The sequence below is a fragment of the Rutilus rutilus genome (genome assembly GCF_951802725.1).
Source record: "Rutilus rutilus genome assembly, chromosome: 11".
Lineage (NCBI taxonomy): Eukaryota > Metazoa > Chordata > Actinopteri > Cypriniformes > Leuciscidae > Rutilus > Rutilus rutilus.
In genome coordinates, this window is record NC_140216.1 from 5,754,473 (window position 1) to 5,771,021 (window position 16,549).

At 39.1% G+C, this 16,549-nt stretch overlaps 1 protein-coding gene and 1 long non-coding RNA gene across 3 annotated transcripts; one reads left to right on the forward strand and one right to left on the reverse strand.

Moving 5' to 3' along the window:
* Nucleotides 1-1,376: 1,376 nt before the first annotated feature.
* Nucleotides 1,377-3,614, forward strand: LOC311300194. Of its 2 annotated transcripts, XR_014629236.1 has the most exons (5): nt 1,377-1,488; nt 1,614-1,681; nt 1,958-2,001; nt 2,131-2,890; nt 2,966-3,614. It is a non-coding gene; the product is annotated as an uncharacterized lncRNA (long non-coding RNA). The 2 variants fall into 2 exon arrangements; XR_014629237.1 differs by having other exon boundaries at nt 1,958-2,890; nt 3,055-3,608.
* A 3,069-nt stretch (nt 3,615-6,683) lies between these two features.
* On the reverse strand, nt 6,684-14,997 carry LOC311299094 (uncharacterized protein). The gene is made up of 19 exons (XM_084422473.1): nt 13,910-14,997; nt 13,305-13,449; nt 13,112-13,189; nt 11,275-11,470; nt 10,946-11,115; nt 10,764-10,865; nt 10,273-10,505; nt 10,014-10,192; nt 9,825-9,915; nt 9,538-9,682; nt 9,196-9,395; nt 8,936-9,053; nt 8,764-8,855; nt 8,574-8,685; nt 8,346-8,432; nt 8,085-8,267; nt 7,843-7,995; nt 7,084-7,273; nt 6,684-6,925 (listed from the first exon to the last, which is right to left on the reverse strand). The coding sequence occupies exons 1-19, from the start codon at nt 14,009-14,011 to the stop codon at nt 6,898-6,900; spliced, it is 2,604 nt and encodes an 867-aa protein (XP_084278599.1). The 5' UTR covers nt 14,012-14,997; the 3' UTR covers nt 6,684-6,897.
* Between the last annotated feature and the right edge of the window lie 1,552 nt (nt 14,998-16,549).

Genomic DNA, 16,549 nt, shown 5'->3' on the forward strand with positions numbered 1-16,549 from the left:
ATAGTCTTAAAATTCTTTTGTGTGGGAATGTCAAATAATATGCCTGTTTGAATTTTTATAATACATTATATTTTAGCCTCATTCCTATTTTTTTTCTAATCAAATTTGAACAGGTTGGAAGGCGAGTGAGGACACTGTCCTCACCCTGACCCTCACCCCCTGTGACGAGCAGGGCACCTCAGGAGAGGCGGGGCCAGAAATCCTTGTGGAGGAGGAGGGGCCGGAAGGCCTCGTGGAGGAGGCTGGGCCGAAAGGCCTCGTGGAGGAGGAGGAGCCGGAAGGCCTCGTGGAGGAGGCGGGGCCGGAAGGCCTCGTGGAGGAGGAGGGGCCGGAAGGCCTCGTGGAGGAGGCTGGGCCGAAAGGCCTCGTGGAGGAGGAGGAGCCGAAAGGCCTCGTGGAGGAGGAGGAGCCGGAAGGCCTCGTGGAGGAGGCGGGGCCGGAAGGCCTCGTGGAGGAGGAGGAGTCGGAAGGCCTCGTGGAGGAGGCGGGGCCGGAAGGCCTCGTGGAGGAGGAGGGGCTGGAAGGCCTCGTGGAGGAGGAGGGGCCGGAAGGCCCCGCTGTGGTGACGGCAGGCCTTGTGGAGAAGGCGGGTGAAATACATCTACCTAAAAAAGGTAACTCTTACAGCTAACTACAAAGCTCTTAAAGCAACATTCCACTGTGTTTTAGTTAATTCGCTCACTTGCTGTCTACCAGAGAGTTAGATTAGGCAGGGACATATAATTTTTTTGTATTTGCATGCAACATCCCAGTTCGACATATCACCCTATTAGCCTAATTAAATTGAAGTCGGAGAGGCCGACTAGCATGTAAGCTAAAGGCTAGTTGTCTCCAACTGAAATCATTAGCTTAGATTGGCCCAAGTACTCCTGTGATTTGGCCAAGCTAAGCTAATGATGTCAGTTGTTACAATGGAGTTTATTGCACACATAAGAAAGAGTATTGTATGTACTGTATCCAACAACTTTTTCAGCAATTTTGCTGGGCAACTTCTCAACCGATTGATTTAGTTCTGATTGGGTGTTCATGATCATTTTTGTGGTAGGACATAGGTTACACATGAGGGTGTGTGTGTGTGTGTGTGTGTGTGTGTGTGTGTGTGTGTGTGTGTGTGTGTGTGTGTGTGTGTGTGTGTGTGTGTGTGTGTGTGTGTGTGTGTGTGTGTGAGCGAGCAAGTGAGTGTGTAAATGTGTGCCTGTTTTAATGAACATGTATAAAAAGACATACCTAGATAGTCCTTAATTGTTTGCCATTCCATACTTAGTTTGACATCTGATTTCTTCAAAACCACAGGGTCAACAGGGAAGAGAAAGCGGAAGTCAGGCATGTTTTGCATTTGTCAGGTTTTTTTAATGATATTGTTATTTGTAATAAATTCTATGATGAGCAAGACCGTTTCTGAATTGTTTGCCTTTTTTGAGTGGATATATGTATTTTTCTATCCCACAGAGGCAGAAATGGAAAAAAACAAAAAACAAAAACAAAAAAGTAAGTTTAAATGAATTAATACATTTGCATTCAGACTTACATATTTGATCACTTTGATGTGAATGCTTGACCTGGATATGTTAATGATGTTGTTGTGTTCCTAATCTGAGTTTTGATGCCTTCAGATTGCTCCTACCACGCAGGCCTGGGTATTTATCCAATTAGGAGTGCTCTGAAAGAAAGAGTGAGAAAGGTAAGACATGCATAACTGAACACCATACTACTCTTTATTTGTTCTATTTACGTCAAAATAAAGTCAAAATGTAAGTTAAAATACCTGTCAATCACAGAAGTAAAGATGGCAAATAGTCAAATAATGTAAATATTGTATAAAGTATATACTACAGTCTCTTGACTAAAATACTTTAAATATCATGGTAAAACATGAAACAGGAAACATGGTGGCTGTATAATAATTCAAAGCCTGATGCAAAAAATTTGTAAGCATGTATTGTTGTTCCTGTCATAGGGCCAAACAGAATTACTTATTGACTGGGAGCCTTGTGCAGCATGGTATGTGTTCTACTATATGACAAATACAGAAATAAGATTGCTTTGACTCTCTATTTCACTCTCATTAACATTCCCAATCTAATAATTGAAATGTCACATGTAACGTCATTCTTTCCCTTCTGTTTTCAGTGGGAAACAGTGGACTCCTACTTGGGAGCCCAAGGAGTCATTTGTTTAAGCTTTTTAATTTTGTTAATTATGTAATATGTCGTTTTATTTATTTTTATTGTACATTCCATATTCACAAATGTTTTTTTATAGTAATTTTGTTATATTTCTATTCAAAATAAAGTGTTGTTTACAAGCCCTGAGTTGAAGATGGTAGATGTTCAACATTTTCTGCCATTTCAGAACTGGATAATTCAAGAATGCCTAACTCCATACAGAAACAGGTTCTTCTTTTGATATGTGGTTTATCAAGAGGTTAGTAAATTATTCAACCGAGCAAAATGTGTGCACAAATGGAAGCAGGACTCTTCATTCTCTCTATGAAGACTCTTCAATACATGCTGTAAGTCAGATGCAATTTATTGTAAAAAAAAAAAATTAATCCCTCACAGATGACAGTGTTAATTATTTAAAATGAATGTGCAATATCCATAATGGTCATCACAAACACGTTTCCAACCTGGCAGTTTCCAACATTCATACAATAGAAGGTGATGTATGTGATTATTTACAATATTTGATAATTTGTGATTGTTTTGGGGGGTTTGATTGATGTGTGTGATTGATTAAGCTGAAACTTTATATTCTTGGTGGTTTAAAAAATGACCTTACATCTGTCACTTTACTGATGTTTTACCAGTTACTGCTCCTGATAGGCTGATGTGGTCCGACTCCATTATTTGGTTTCAGTTCCATCAATGGTCCTTGGTAAGGTAGATAAGTAAGTGTTGTACTATTTTGGACATCCTCAATTTTTTACTTTACCAACTTCTGTACACCCACTGGAAAATGTCAGCTGAGCATTACATATTCTGAAGGGACTTATTTCCCAATAATGACTGGCATTTTGGCCATAAATCGATGTTTTTCCAATTTGATTTTTAGGCTCTCCTGTTATATTGTGGTGGTGAGACTGTAGAAGGACCCAAAAAGAAGACCCAAGAAGATAAGAATGCTCCAGTGGACAATGGTGGTGGTGGTGGTGCCACTTTTACCTCATGCCGCTTTTAGCACACGGCTGTCCAATCAAACAGCCTGTTAAGCCTAAACACAACTCCACACACCTGTCCACCTGTCATCTGCTTGCATCCCTGTACTTTCCATTAAATGTATATTAAATTCAATTTTTGCAAAATATTGAGATATTTTTGTCACTTTCATACATATATGCATAGAGAAGACAATAATTGTGAGATACTTTTGTCACTTTCAAATAGACAACATTCAACAAAGTACAAATTAATTAAAAGAAGCAATGTCTGTAAATTAAATTAGTATGCATTACATTAATAAATATGGAATAGTTTTTAAATTTAGTATGTTAACAGTGTTTTATTGTTAAAGGTAGTTGTGCAGTTTGTGATCTGAGTTTATTTGATGGTTGTTGATGTTTACAGTCAAATAGATTATTCCCACTACTCCAGGTGTGCCCCCAATGTGTGTGGAGTGGACACTCTTCCTCTGATTGAATGTTCATGTATTGATAAGTAACAATAAAAATGATTTCCTTCTAACAATGACTCAGTGCGTAATTGGGTGATAACAATCTCATGATTCTTATGCATTATAATTCAATGCATATTATAAGGTTATGTAGTTTCATGCAGCCTGTTTATTGTTCTTTAGCCAAGCTGTGTAGGGTGTTGCCTAGCAACAGGGGTCAGAAGTACACATTTTTGATATATTTTGTATAATTACACTTTTAATCGTTTTGTCATTGAATGATGTGGTTCATATAACATAATTGCACATGAGATGGACCAATAACCGATATAATTATAAACCATATCTTAAATAATTAGCATAACACATTTCTGACAGTGTTTTAAGGATTCAAGCCCTTTTAAATGTGCCATTTTTTACACCTTCGGTGGGCTCTACTGTGATAACCTGGGGTCCAGGGGCAGTCAGATTTTCTCAGATGCTTCCTTCTATTTGGTTAAATATCATATGTAATTTTATTGCCACACACACACACCAGGCATAGGCTATCATATGCAGAGATACAGTACAATTTCATGAGGATGAGTATGAATCTGATTATTAAAACAATAATCACGACCATAAAACATAAAGATATGTGCAATTTTGGCAAAATAAATTCAGATGTATATGTTTTGCTAAATATGTCCAGTTTCATAGCTGACCTGCTTTGGCAAGTCAAGCGCTCAGACTCGGATCCTCAGACAGCATGTGGACAGTAATTTTCGGGACAAACCAGTTCATTAAATAATTCTCCAACCATTGACAGAACTGGTTAGGGTTAGGGTTAGGGTTAGGGTTAGTCATTGTCACAAGCTATAGGCTTTTAGAAAAATATATGGTTTTGGTAGTTGAATCAGCTGTCCTTCAGTGGTAAATAGGCCAAAATGTACCACCTGTAAAGTTGGTTCCACAATCTACAATATGGGGCTATGTAAACTGTAACCCATATGCTATATGATGTTTTATTAACAAAGTTCGGGAGGAGCAGGTTCAGATAATTAACCAAATTATGCACAGTTGGAGATTAATCAGTAATCAACTCAATGACAGAGTATAAATTCACAGCAGACCTATCTCTGTTCATTGAAAGTTTGTCAGCATCCCTCCTCCACCCAATCTCCTCACTTCCAGTTCCATCTACACTTACCAACTGGGGGGAGTACTTTGGGTTTGGGCCTAACTCCGAGCTCGGAGCCCTCCCCCCGGACAGCACACCAAATACGCATAAACTTGTTGTACTAATTATATGTAGATGTGAACTCGTGAAAAGCCTGTGCATATCAATTCATATGAATTAAGACATGTTCTATCCTCCTGCTTAGTTCGGTGCATCATATTGCATACATAGCCCCATATTCTATATTGATGAACTAATTCTCCAATGCATCAATCTCATCCATGCCCTCATCACCTCCAGACTGGACTACTGCAACAGTACTCTCTATGGCAGTATTTACCATGCTCCTGAAGGACCCCCAACACTGCAAATTTTCTTTGTCTCCCCAATCAAACAAATTAAATGTATTATTATTATTTAATGCCTCTAGTGCTGCTCTGTATTTGCATATACACTCACCTAAAGGATTATTAGGAACACCATACTAATACTGTGTTTGACCCCCTTTCGCCTTCAGAACTGCCTTAATTCTACGTGGCATTGATTCAACAAGGTGCTGAAAGCATTCTTTAGAAATGCTGGCCCATATTGATAGGATAGCATCTTGCAGTTGATGGAGATTTGTGGGATGCACATCCAGGGCACGAAGCTCCCGTTCCACCACATCCCAAAGATGCTCTATTGGGTTGAGATCTGGTGACTGTGGGGGCCATTTTAGTACAGTGAACTCATTGTCATGTTCAAGAAACCAATCTGAAATGATTCAAGCTTTGTGACATGGTGCATTATCCTGCTGGAAGTAGCCATCAGAGGATGGGTACATGGTGGTCATAAAGGGATGGACATGGTCAGAAACAATGCTCAGGTAGGCCGTGGCATTTAAACGATGCCCAATTGGCACTAAGGGGCCTAAAGTGTGCCAAGAAAACATCCCCCACACCATTACACCACCACCACCAGCCTGCACAGTGGTAACAAGGCATGATGGATCCATGTTCTCATTCTGTTTACGCCAAATTCTGACTCTACCATCTGAATGTCCCAACAGAAATCGAGACTCATCAGACCAGGCAACATTTTTCCAGTCTTCAACTGTCCAATTTTTGTGAGCTCGTGCAAATTGTAGCCTCTTTTTCCTATTTGTAGTGGAGATGAGTGGTACCCGATGAGGTCTGCCATGTGATTGGTTGATTAGATAATTGCATTAATGAGAAATTGATCAGGTGTTCCTAATAATCCTTTAGGTGAGTGTACATTTGATGTATGTTTTAAAAAAATATATATTTTTTGACAATTGGTCAACAAAAGTTCTGAAATCATACATAAACCATTAAACCGTCCATATTTTTGATTGATTATGATATAAAGAGGTGTGCTATGGTGAAATAAACCTAATTATGCTTATCTTAGGTGCTGTGGGAATTTCGATGCACAAGATATCTTCAACAACAACCATTCAGAGAGCATATTTTTGACATGTTGGCCAACAAAAGTTCTGAAATCATACACAAACCATTAAAACATCCATATTTTGATTGATTATTATGATAAAAAGAGGTGTGTTTTGAGATAAACCCAATTTCACTGACCTTACCAGCCGTGGCAAGCTTGATGTACCGGATATACTTGTAACACCTTGTTCAGTATGTAAGTGTTATACCCATTAATTTATGAAATGTCAGCATGTGGCACATATGATTCAGGGACCTCCAGCTGCTTGTGTGTTGTCAGGAGGCGGAGCATAAGATTGGAAAAATTTTGATTTCTAGAAAGCGCTATAGTCAGTGAATGTGTAAGGTGTGATTTTACTTAGCTCATATATAAACCTTAGTCCAGAAAAGTGGAACAACAGTGTAACCCTGACCAGGCTCCTTTTTGCCCAGGCAAAATGAAATGGGAGACCACACATGGATTAAGATACAAAAATTGTGCTTTATTACAGTAAATATATGAGACGAAAAATGAGAAATAAGCAATAATCAGTATAAATGATATGGTATGAAATAAAAGTGTGGCGTAATCAGTTATATGGCAAAAAGGCGAACAAAAAGAAAAACAATGTGATACAGGAGCGGAATAGCAGCACGAAAAAAGTCCCTCACACTGCCCAGGCTGCAATCAATCGATTACAGACACCTGCCCGGTAGCTCCTCCCTGAGAGACACAGACACAAACAGAGTAAACATTAAACATGTCCCTATTCAAACTCTGGAAAACAAATGTAGTATTAATGTTATCTTTACTCAATTTGACAGGTTACATAAATTAAAGGGGTATTAAAAAAAAAATGACACTTTTCACATAATCATTACCTGCACTCCTCCTCTTCATTTTCACTGGTGTCTGGACTGCTGACATCACTTTCATTTTCCTCTTCCAGCTCTATAGCAGAGCCCTGAGGGCCCAAAACAGCCTTGTATTGAAGATGCACCTCTTTCAACGTATCCGAAACTTCAGATAGACGTCTTCTGCAGAGACAGGAAAGGCCCTGGTTTTGCTTGTCTGTAAGTGAAAAGTGAAAAACATCCAAATTACCATGACATACATTTACATTAATTCATTTAGCAGATGCTTTTAGTTAAACCCACAGTAGGACAACAATATACAAGTGCTATGACCTTTCTCAGTTTGATCTAACGCAGTACAGAAACGTTTTTGGGTTTCTTTTTTGAAGAGAAGAGTAATGTTAGTATACTAGATCAAGTGCTTTTGAAAAAGATGCATCTTCAGATGTTTCTTAATAGTGGCTACGGACTCAGCAGCTCTGGTTGAGATAGGCAGATCATTCCACCAGCAGGGAAGTCATGGTAAAGGTCTGAGAAAGAGATTTTGAGCCTCTTTAAGATGGCACCACAAGACATTGTTCGCTTGCAGAGAGCAAGTTTCTGGATGGCACATACCCACCTTGCTTTGTAATATTTGTTATAACTCATTAAAATTAGATGGTCAGTGTAATGTTTTTCAACTGCTTTCTAGTAAGATATGTCTGTTGTTAGGTAAAGTTAAAGTATGGTGTCCTTATCACCATTACTTGCTTGTTGGATTGGTATGGTTACAAAGATTAAACTTGCCTTCCTCTGAAGTCTTTCTTTTAAGAGTTGCCTGCAACTTCTGCAACCATGAGCAGTGCTGGGCCATCTCCTGAACAAGTATTGTCCTTTCCTCCTCCAGTCTCATTTTCAGCATGGCTTTGTTGAAAATTTTTAACTTGTCTTCGATTTGTGCTACAACAGAAGTAAAGAAAATGTATAAATAACAATTTTGACTTGAATCTTTACAAAATAAATCTAATGCCTCAGGAAACTCCGCTTACCGCTGCCATGAACCTCCCACGGCCATGTTGGGGATGGGTTGTCTCCTGATAGTGACTGCTCCACTTCATTTAGATCAATTGCCATGGCAGGCTCATGACTGTTGTATGTCTCTATGTCTTTCAATAGCAGTCTCTTGCTATCAGCAATTTTTCTCCGCAGGCGGTGACGGAACTTGCCGCTATCTGTAAAGACAAGCAGAAGGTATAAAAAAAATGACCAAAAATACAGTGAGCAATTATCTATAGACAATGTAATTCTACCATTTTGGCGGTATAGAGCCTGCTTCCGCTGCCTCACGTTAAGGTAACGTCCCTCAATGGACTGCTCTAGGGAAGTACCTGTTGTATCTGGAAACACAACACCAAAAAACAGGCTTACAGAGATAGTGGCATGCAGTATAGTAAGCAGTAGACAGCTTAAATATCATGATCTATGATCGCCGCCAATGAGGAAGCACAAAGTGAAACATGTTATTGGTTCAAACTTACCACCAGCTGCCCATTCCCTCACATCAGACACCCACACTGCTTCATCGGTGCAAGCCAAGCTTTCTTTAAGCTCCGCTAGACTTACAGTCTCCTCCTGAAGCCTCTGGCAAGTCTAATTCGACAGTTAAACAATACAGTTACACAAAGCTACACAATAACCACAAATTGAAACCATTTACAGAGAACACACCTTCACATATCTTGAAGACAATGCCCGATGTAGTGTTGTGAATTTTTTGTAGTTCCAGGCCATAGCATGGATTGTAAGCATATCCACACGTGCTGTTGAGAGTAAATGTTGAGTGAAAATCATGCAATAAGCAATAAAAAAAATTACATTAGAAGAGAAATTCTTCAATTACCTCCTTTCGACATGTATTTAGTTGTTAAGGCACAGCGGGAGAGGTAGCTGTTCACCTGTTCAACTTCCTCCCCTGCAGTTGACCCTGCTCCTTCTTGGTTTTTGCCACTCCATGTAATCTAGAAAAAGGCATGTAAGGGATAATGTAATGTCCACCGATCATATTGGATAAAAAGTAACGACAAGGCGAACCGGACCCTGAAGTGCAGCAGAGGGACATATTTTCCAATGATAGTTAAACATAATAAACACTGAACATACCTCACATTTAGAGGAATGTGCTGTAGCGTGCATGACGCTTAGGAAAGGCCTGGTTGATGTTAGCCCCTGGAGATCAGGAAGGATGTTTGCTGATTTGTGTAAATATGGCCAGTATTTACACATTACATCCATGGCGATAAACCTTGGCTTTAAACTCATCAACTCCTTTTGCAGATACATGGGGTAGGCAAAGATTTCACCTAGGGATATAAAAATTATTATTGTACATTCTGAAGAGAACATCATAATGGGAAACTCAACCAAGCAGGGGTATATAAGCTGCATACAAATAGCGACAATACAAAGTTACATTTAACAGCAAACAATTTATTATAATCTCACCTCTGAACATATTGAGCGCTTTAAGGAGGAAACCATGCCGACACACCGCAACCTCCATGCCCTCTTCGTCCAATTTGAAGGTCCTCCTAGAAGTCTCCTTCGCTGCTGTCCACGAGGAGCTCCCACATTTGCCTTGTCCAGGTAGCTGTGATGTAAATGAAACACACTATAAACATACTGTATAAACTCCTTGTAATTTGAAGCTGAGGGCAGTTTTTTCACCAATGCAAATACAATCTGGGCTGTAAAAGCATACTAATTATATTAAGAAATAATTTGAAACCTGCCTGTTTCACAGCTTTATGCAGGACATCAACAAATGTTGACACAGATGTGTCTTCTGCAATAAATGCTCCTTCAAAAAACGAAGAGTCGGAGCTGAGGAAGAAACCAAACAGAACATTAATCTATGCTGAATATTAAATATAAAAAAATCCAGATCAATCTATACTGAAAAAAAAAAAAAAAAAAATCACCTTCCGCCTCGGAGAAACCGGTATAGCTTCCTGTTGCCATCTACAGAGATTGCCAGCATGTCTGGGGTGCAAGCAGGGCAGGTGAAAGGTGCACCGCAGGACATGCTGTCTTCCTCAAAAGCACAATATGAAAATTCGAGGAAGCTGCGCTGCAGCGTGTCCCCGCACACTGGTCCTGACTGAAAGATGCATTATATTAAATATTACTTTGTAGATGTCTACATATGGTAAAGAATTCTATAATATGGTGAACACTTACCCGCCCACCACACTTTGTACGGTGCTCCAGCAGCTTTGCCAAGGCTTGTCTGGACAGTGCCGGAGCGATGACTTTTAGTTCCCTCACACTGCTGAAAAGATTGAGGGTATACAAAGTGGAAGAGCTGGTGGAAGCTGGCCAGTATCCACTGTTTATGAGGTCCATGAACTCTGGAGCCCACTGCTGCTGGCATGTTTGGCATGCAAACAATGGCTGGTGCATGTCATAACGCCCTTGGGTAATAAGAAAACAAACCCATGAATACCTGAGTTTTTAGAAACAATCAGCTGGCACATCTTAAGACACTAGGGCTACATCTTAAGTAGAATCACACCAGCATAGTTCAAATAAGTATATATTTTTTGGTTTATCATAATGACAAGATGTATTCTGTCGTTTTTAAAGTACTATTATTTTCATTGCAAAGCAAAGGCAAAATAAAGGGGGAAACAGCTGAAAATTGAAAAAAGATCAGAGTTTAGAAATATTACCATTGATGGAAATTAAAATGACTGCTTTGCCCGGGGACACAGTTATGCTGGGGACTTCACAGGGACATTTTTGAGTCACTCTCACCGTTGGCAAAATACAAGCTAGCAAAGGAAAGATAAACACAAAATTAGCCAACTAGATTTATTACATGAGAGTACAAAAGAGTTTTGCAATTACCTACCTTGGTCGTGTGAGCTGTATCCTCCCTCCCCTCTAACAAAATATTTGGATGGGGGAATAGCTTTATAAAAGCCCTCAAGGACTGACTCCCTATCGTGGAGTGGCCATCTTCTGTGAGTCTTGCAATCGCAGGTTTCACAGAACCACTGGTCTGGCAGACACTCTCTGCATCTAGGAACGAAATCAATGAACCAATATAGTAATTGAACCAACACTTTAAAACAGCCCTGACTCCACCATAAACATGCAGTTTATCGAAACATGAAAACATCAATTAGTGATGCACTCTAAAAACCTACAAAGTATGAAAGAACATTAATGAGATCTCACCTAACAACTGCAGGCTTGCAGCAATAGCTACAAGATGGTTGGCCAACATCCTGAGTTTGGATGAGGCATTTAAGGTGGAATGGCCTTGCCTCCTTCCATCTTTGTGAGGCTTGCTGCTGCCTGAAAGCCCATGATGATGATGCCCTCTGGATTTCAGGGGAGTCAGACATAGCAGAGAGGCTCTCCATGTTTTTTTCTGCAAAGACAAATATTAATTTAATTGAATAAGGACCATTTCTATGCAGACCCATGATTTCATAATAATGGGTAAATATATTGCCAATGCTTTCAGTAACATAAATTTCAGAAATTTTCCAAATCAACTTTCCAACAATCTAGGGCCAAATTCAGCATACTTTGAAACATGTATCAGGGTAAATTGTATGAACGTGAAAATTGAGACGTAATTCCATTGGGACAAAATTGAAAATACTAAATGTGTGATTGAAACTACCAAAAAAATGGTTCAATAATAGGGGTGGGGAAAAAAAAATCGATTCTTCGATGCATCGCGATGCGGACGATTCTGAATCAATTCTTCAAAAAAAAAAAAAATTTTTTTTTTTTTTCTAATAACGTAATATTGACGGAACGCAAAAGGCAGAACTATAAGCGGACGTGCAGTGCGCGGACAGTCTGTGGCGTGCACATAACAGAGACGCGCACATAACAGAGTAGCGCACATACATAACAGACTCATGATGGCTGAGCGCCAAATTCGAACGGCACCTTCTTCGTTAAAAGCTAACGTATGTACAATTGGCAATTTCATTGTTACCTATTTAGTATTTTTTAATGAGAGCTGCTTTCTGTATTGTTTAGTTTTCACATCAGTACACTGTGTAAACCGATCTGTTATACGTACGTTATACTGCAATATGTGCAATTTCAGTCACAAAAAGTTACATTTTGACTGTGCTCTCTGCAGATGTTCATTCACTTTTTTTGTATAAGCTGTTTTTGATTATAGTATACAGCAAACATTTCAAGTCATAACTCTTTATTATTTAGTTGTGTATAAGAGTGGCTTTGTATGTTACTAATTATACGGAATATGCGTATGTCCAGCATTATATTTGTATGAGAGCTGCTGGTACATAATTCTATATTTTTTAACGAAAACTGTTTGTGATTTTGCTATAGCAATTTTTGTTTTTAGGATTATATTGCTCATTGGAAATAACAAGAGGATGTTGGTTAGAAGTCTATTATTAAATGCTAGAGATTCAGAATATGCTGAAGTCTGTAATCATTTACTACAAGTATGCTGCTACAGGTACACATTTATTTTCCTGTTGGTTCTTTGCAATGTTGGGACATATGCTGGCAAATGTAACCTTACAGTTGACTTTCCAAATCACTTCCATTTGTTTTATTATTCAAATTAATATAGGATGTATTGGAAGTAAGTTCGTTATGGGTCATCATAAATACTTTGCTTTAAAAGTACCAAGTAAGTAAAAAAAAAAAAATCGTTAATAATCAATAATCGTCACCCTATGAATCGGAATCGAATCAAATCGTGAGGTGCCTAGAGATTCCCACCCCTATTCAATAATAGGACTCAGGCCATTGTGGACACAATTTGTGGCTTTGATGATTTATAAACAGTTGATGTGGGTACAACTGACCCTTCGCTAAGCCAAGCCCGATACCGCCACAGGCCAATTCATGCCTTAGCAGGCCTTAGCTAGGCACGGGAGGTCTGGCAAGCTTTCGAGTTTTAACATTTTATGCCAGAATTTTACATGAATCCAGGATTTGGGTGAACCCTGCTTTCAGAACTGCCTCAGAAAATGACCTAAAAATAATTCAAATGTATTCGAACATATTTTACCAAATTCCATTTGAGGATCAAGACTGCCTGCAGGAAGATCTTCAGTGAGCAGGTAGTTCCCGATCTGGTTGTGTGTAACTACAACAGCGCACACAGAGAAATAAAACCAAGTTAGACCACCAACACAACTTGATTTCTTGACAATGATGTGTAACCAATGTGTACATGTGATGTGTACTATTATTATTATTACCGGTAGCTGAGGCTTTGGGCCGCCCTCCACGCCTCCCCCTTGGCTTGCCAAGCCCTCCACGCCTCCCCCTTGGCTTGCCACGCCCTAAACACACCCTTTTTGGGATTGGCGGAGGGGGAACTTGCCTCTGCTCCTCGGATTCTTTCTGGGGGTTGAAGTGAAAATCATGATTAGGCTGTTAAATATATTTTTAACAAAAGATGCAATGGATATGAAAAAAAAAACTCTTATCATAAACTTTATACCCTATATATTTTGAGGTGGAAAAACAATTTCAAGAAAGAATCCTTGATCAATGCATTCAGTTTGGCTGGACCAAGGAGTTCAAAAGTAAAAACCAACTCTATACCCCTTTCATAAAAATGTTTGACAATTGAGAGCAGCTAGATACAATCACAGACTGAATGAGTCTGAGGTACCTAGGCTTATATAATAGTCTACACAGAGTGATTATTATAGCCTAAATATTTCTTCAACCATTAAGGTACAATGGATTTTTTTGTACGTGGTAATACATAGAATAGGACTAGGACCCAATGTAGACACTCTACTTCATTGCATCTGAAAATTAATTAAAAAAAATTAAATGCCTAAAAAACACCTACCCTGGCTTCAGTCAGAACATGTTCTAAGCTCATTTCAAGAGCCATCCGTCTCCCCTCCATGTAATTGTCATCTTGACAATCGGTGACACGTGTAGTGGTCATCACAGAAACGAGGGGCAGACCGTAAAAGAAGGACAGACACAGAGATGGACAGACAGAGATAAGAGACACAGACAGAAATGAGAGACAGACCGAAAGACAAACAGTGCACAAATCCAGAGAGGTTGGCGCTTAAAAGGGCCTTTGGTTGTGGTGGTGTAATGGTAATCTACTAGTAGGTGGGTAATGTTGGAAGAATCTAAAAACAAAAACAAAAAAACACTCGTTTACGGGGAGGGAGTTAATGGGACAGAGACAATGAAATTACTTAACAATGGATAAAATATAACATTTTTGTGACTGTTATGCACAGAGCTAAATATACCTTTTTTTTTTTAAATGAGCACTGAAGTGCTCAATTAAACTAAAATGGACTTGGTTCTGTTCACTCTATTTTCTTTAGTGAATTTTTTTCTATTTTCTCTATTATCTTTTATTTCATATTTAAAAATTGTGATTAGCCACAATAGTAGTTATGAATTTGTATAGTTTATTATGGATTTATGTGGGTGTTCATTATATAATTTTGCGTGGATTGATGCGTAAGGCTGTAAAACTAACGTTAACCAATCTGGCAACACCGTTCTTCATTCTGAACATAATGTGGATAATAATTGTGGGCTAATGTAATACTGAAAATCTTATATTCCCCTATGATTGTAGGCTACCTTACATGATTATATGCGAAAAAATGAACTTGAATTCAATTAGCTAAGTAACGTTAGCTAACTTGGCTAGCCTGCAAAAATCGATATTTTGGTGCAGAAAGCTATAAAGTCGTCTATCATTTATCGTCATAAGAATGAAATGGCCACCTTACAAAGTTTCTAAACACAACTTCTTGTCCTAATTCAACAGTTTTTGATGTGTAAATGTAAGAATAGTATCCATCTCTATTAATTAACTCTTCTACTTACCGAGTGGAAAATCGCAATGGATCTTGGGATCGACCCATGCGGTGACGTCAGCGTTATTAATTAGAGGATTTAATAATAATTAAAAAATACAAATAAAACATATATATATATATATATATATATATATATATATATATATATATATATATATATATATATATATATATATATTCAAATCAGCAAACCTCCGATAAAAATACGTTATCCAGCATGCTCTTAAATGCTTAAACTGCTTACTTGCACGCGCCTTGGAGCGTTGTTAAACTCACCTTTTAATGCCGTTTGACCTGCAGTCGAGCGTTGGTTTGGTCAAACTCACCTCTGATTTCCAGTTTACCTGCAGTTGAGCGTTGTTAAACTCACCGCTGAATGCGGTTGCACACCGTGTGCGTTGTTAAACTCACCACTGAATACGGTTGCGCACCGTGTGCGTTGTTAAACTCACCGCTGATGAACGCGCTATAAACCTTTGCGCAGAGGGCACTTTGATATCAGATAGCGAGGGTTTTTAAACATCAAAAACCAGTTGGAGGGCCAGTAAAAAAATTATCTAGGGGCAGCCATTTGACTCGCCATGAATATTTTTTTTTGGTCGTGCTGACCCAAGACGTCAAATTTCAACGCTGCAGGCCAGGGTTCCAGAAAGAATCGTGCTGTTTCACGAAAGATTCATCCAATTGAAATGCATTAGTTTAAAAAACGTGCTGAAATTACGAAAATAACGGCAGAAAGAATCGTGCTGGTTGCACGAAAGATTCATCCATTTGAAATGCATTAGTTTAAAAAACGTGCTGGAGTTACGAAAATAACGAAATTAACGTGTCCCTGCCACGAATAAATAGATTAAATTACGTGACCACATCACGAACTGCCGTGAGACTGGGTTGCCTATAGTCCTGCATCTTTCTGGTGAATGTTCGTAGCATCAGGTATTTTCCGTAAGTGGTTTCTAAACTGTTCAGTCTCTAATGAAAACTTCAAATATGATGGTGGCTCCACCTCTTAAATGGTCTGCCTGCTTTGGTACATTCCATAATCCATGCATTACCTCACTTTAGATACTTTGGCAAGCCACAAACATTAGTAGAGATCTCACGGGGGAAAATAAATCGCAATAAGTGTGGAGATACTGTTCTTCTTGATGCTCCTCCAGCTCACAAGGGACAAAGGCTTTGGTGGAGAAGCTCTGCTCATGTTCGAAATGTGATAAAAACTACAGATCAAGAGAGCTGAAAGATGGGCCTCAGCATCTGGTGATATATTTTTAATAACATTAATAGACTTCTGGCTTTGAGGATGATGACCCAGAAAGAGGCCAAATGAAGAATGTGTGAGAGAGAGAGACGGAGTGTATAAGACAACAGCAGACTTTGACAAGGGAAAGGAAGTGTGTCTTGGAGTGTGTTAGAGCGTGCTTGTGTACTCTAGGAGAATGAATGGATGACCGAGTGGGTTTGCAGAGCGTGAATGAAGCCAAGCAGGCTGAGGAAAAAAGACAGGGATGGGGCACGTCTAAACCGCTGGCTTCACACTGGACGCATTTTAACAGAAAAGACCTGAATATTACATGAGCACACACACACAGAGTTCCTACTTGAATTTAAGAATTTTTCATCCCAGTTCA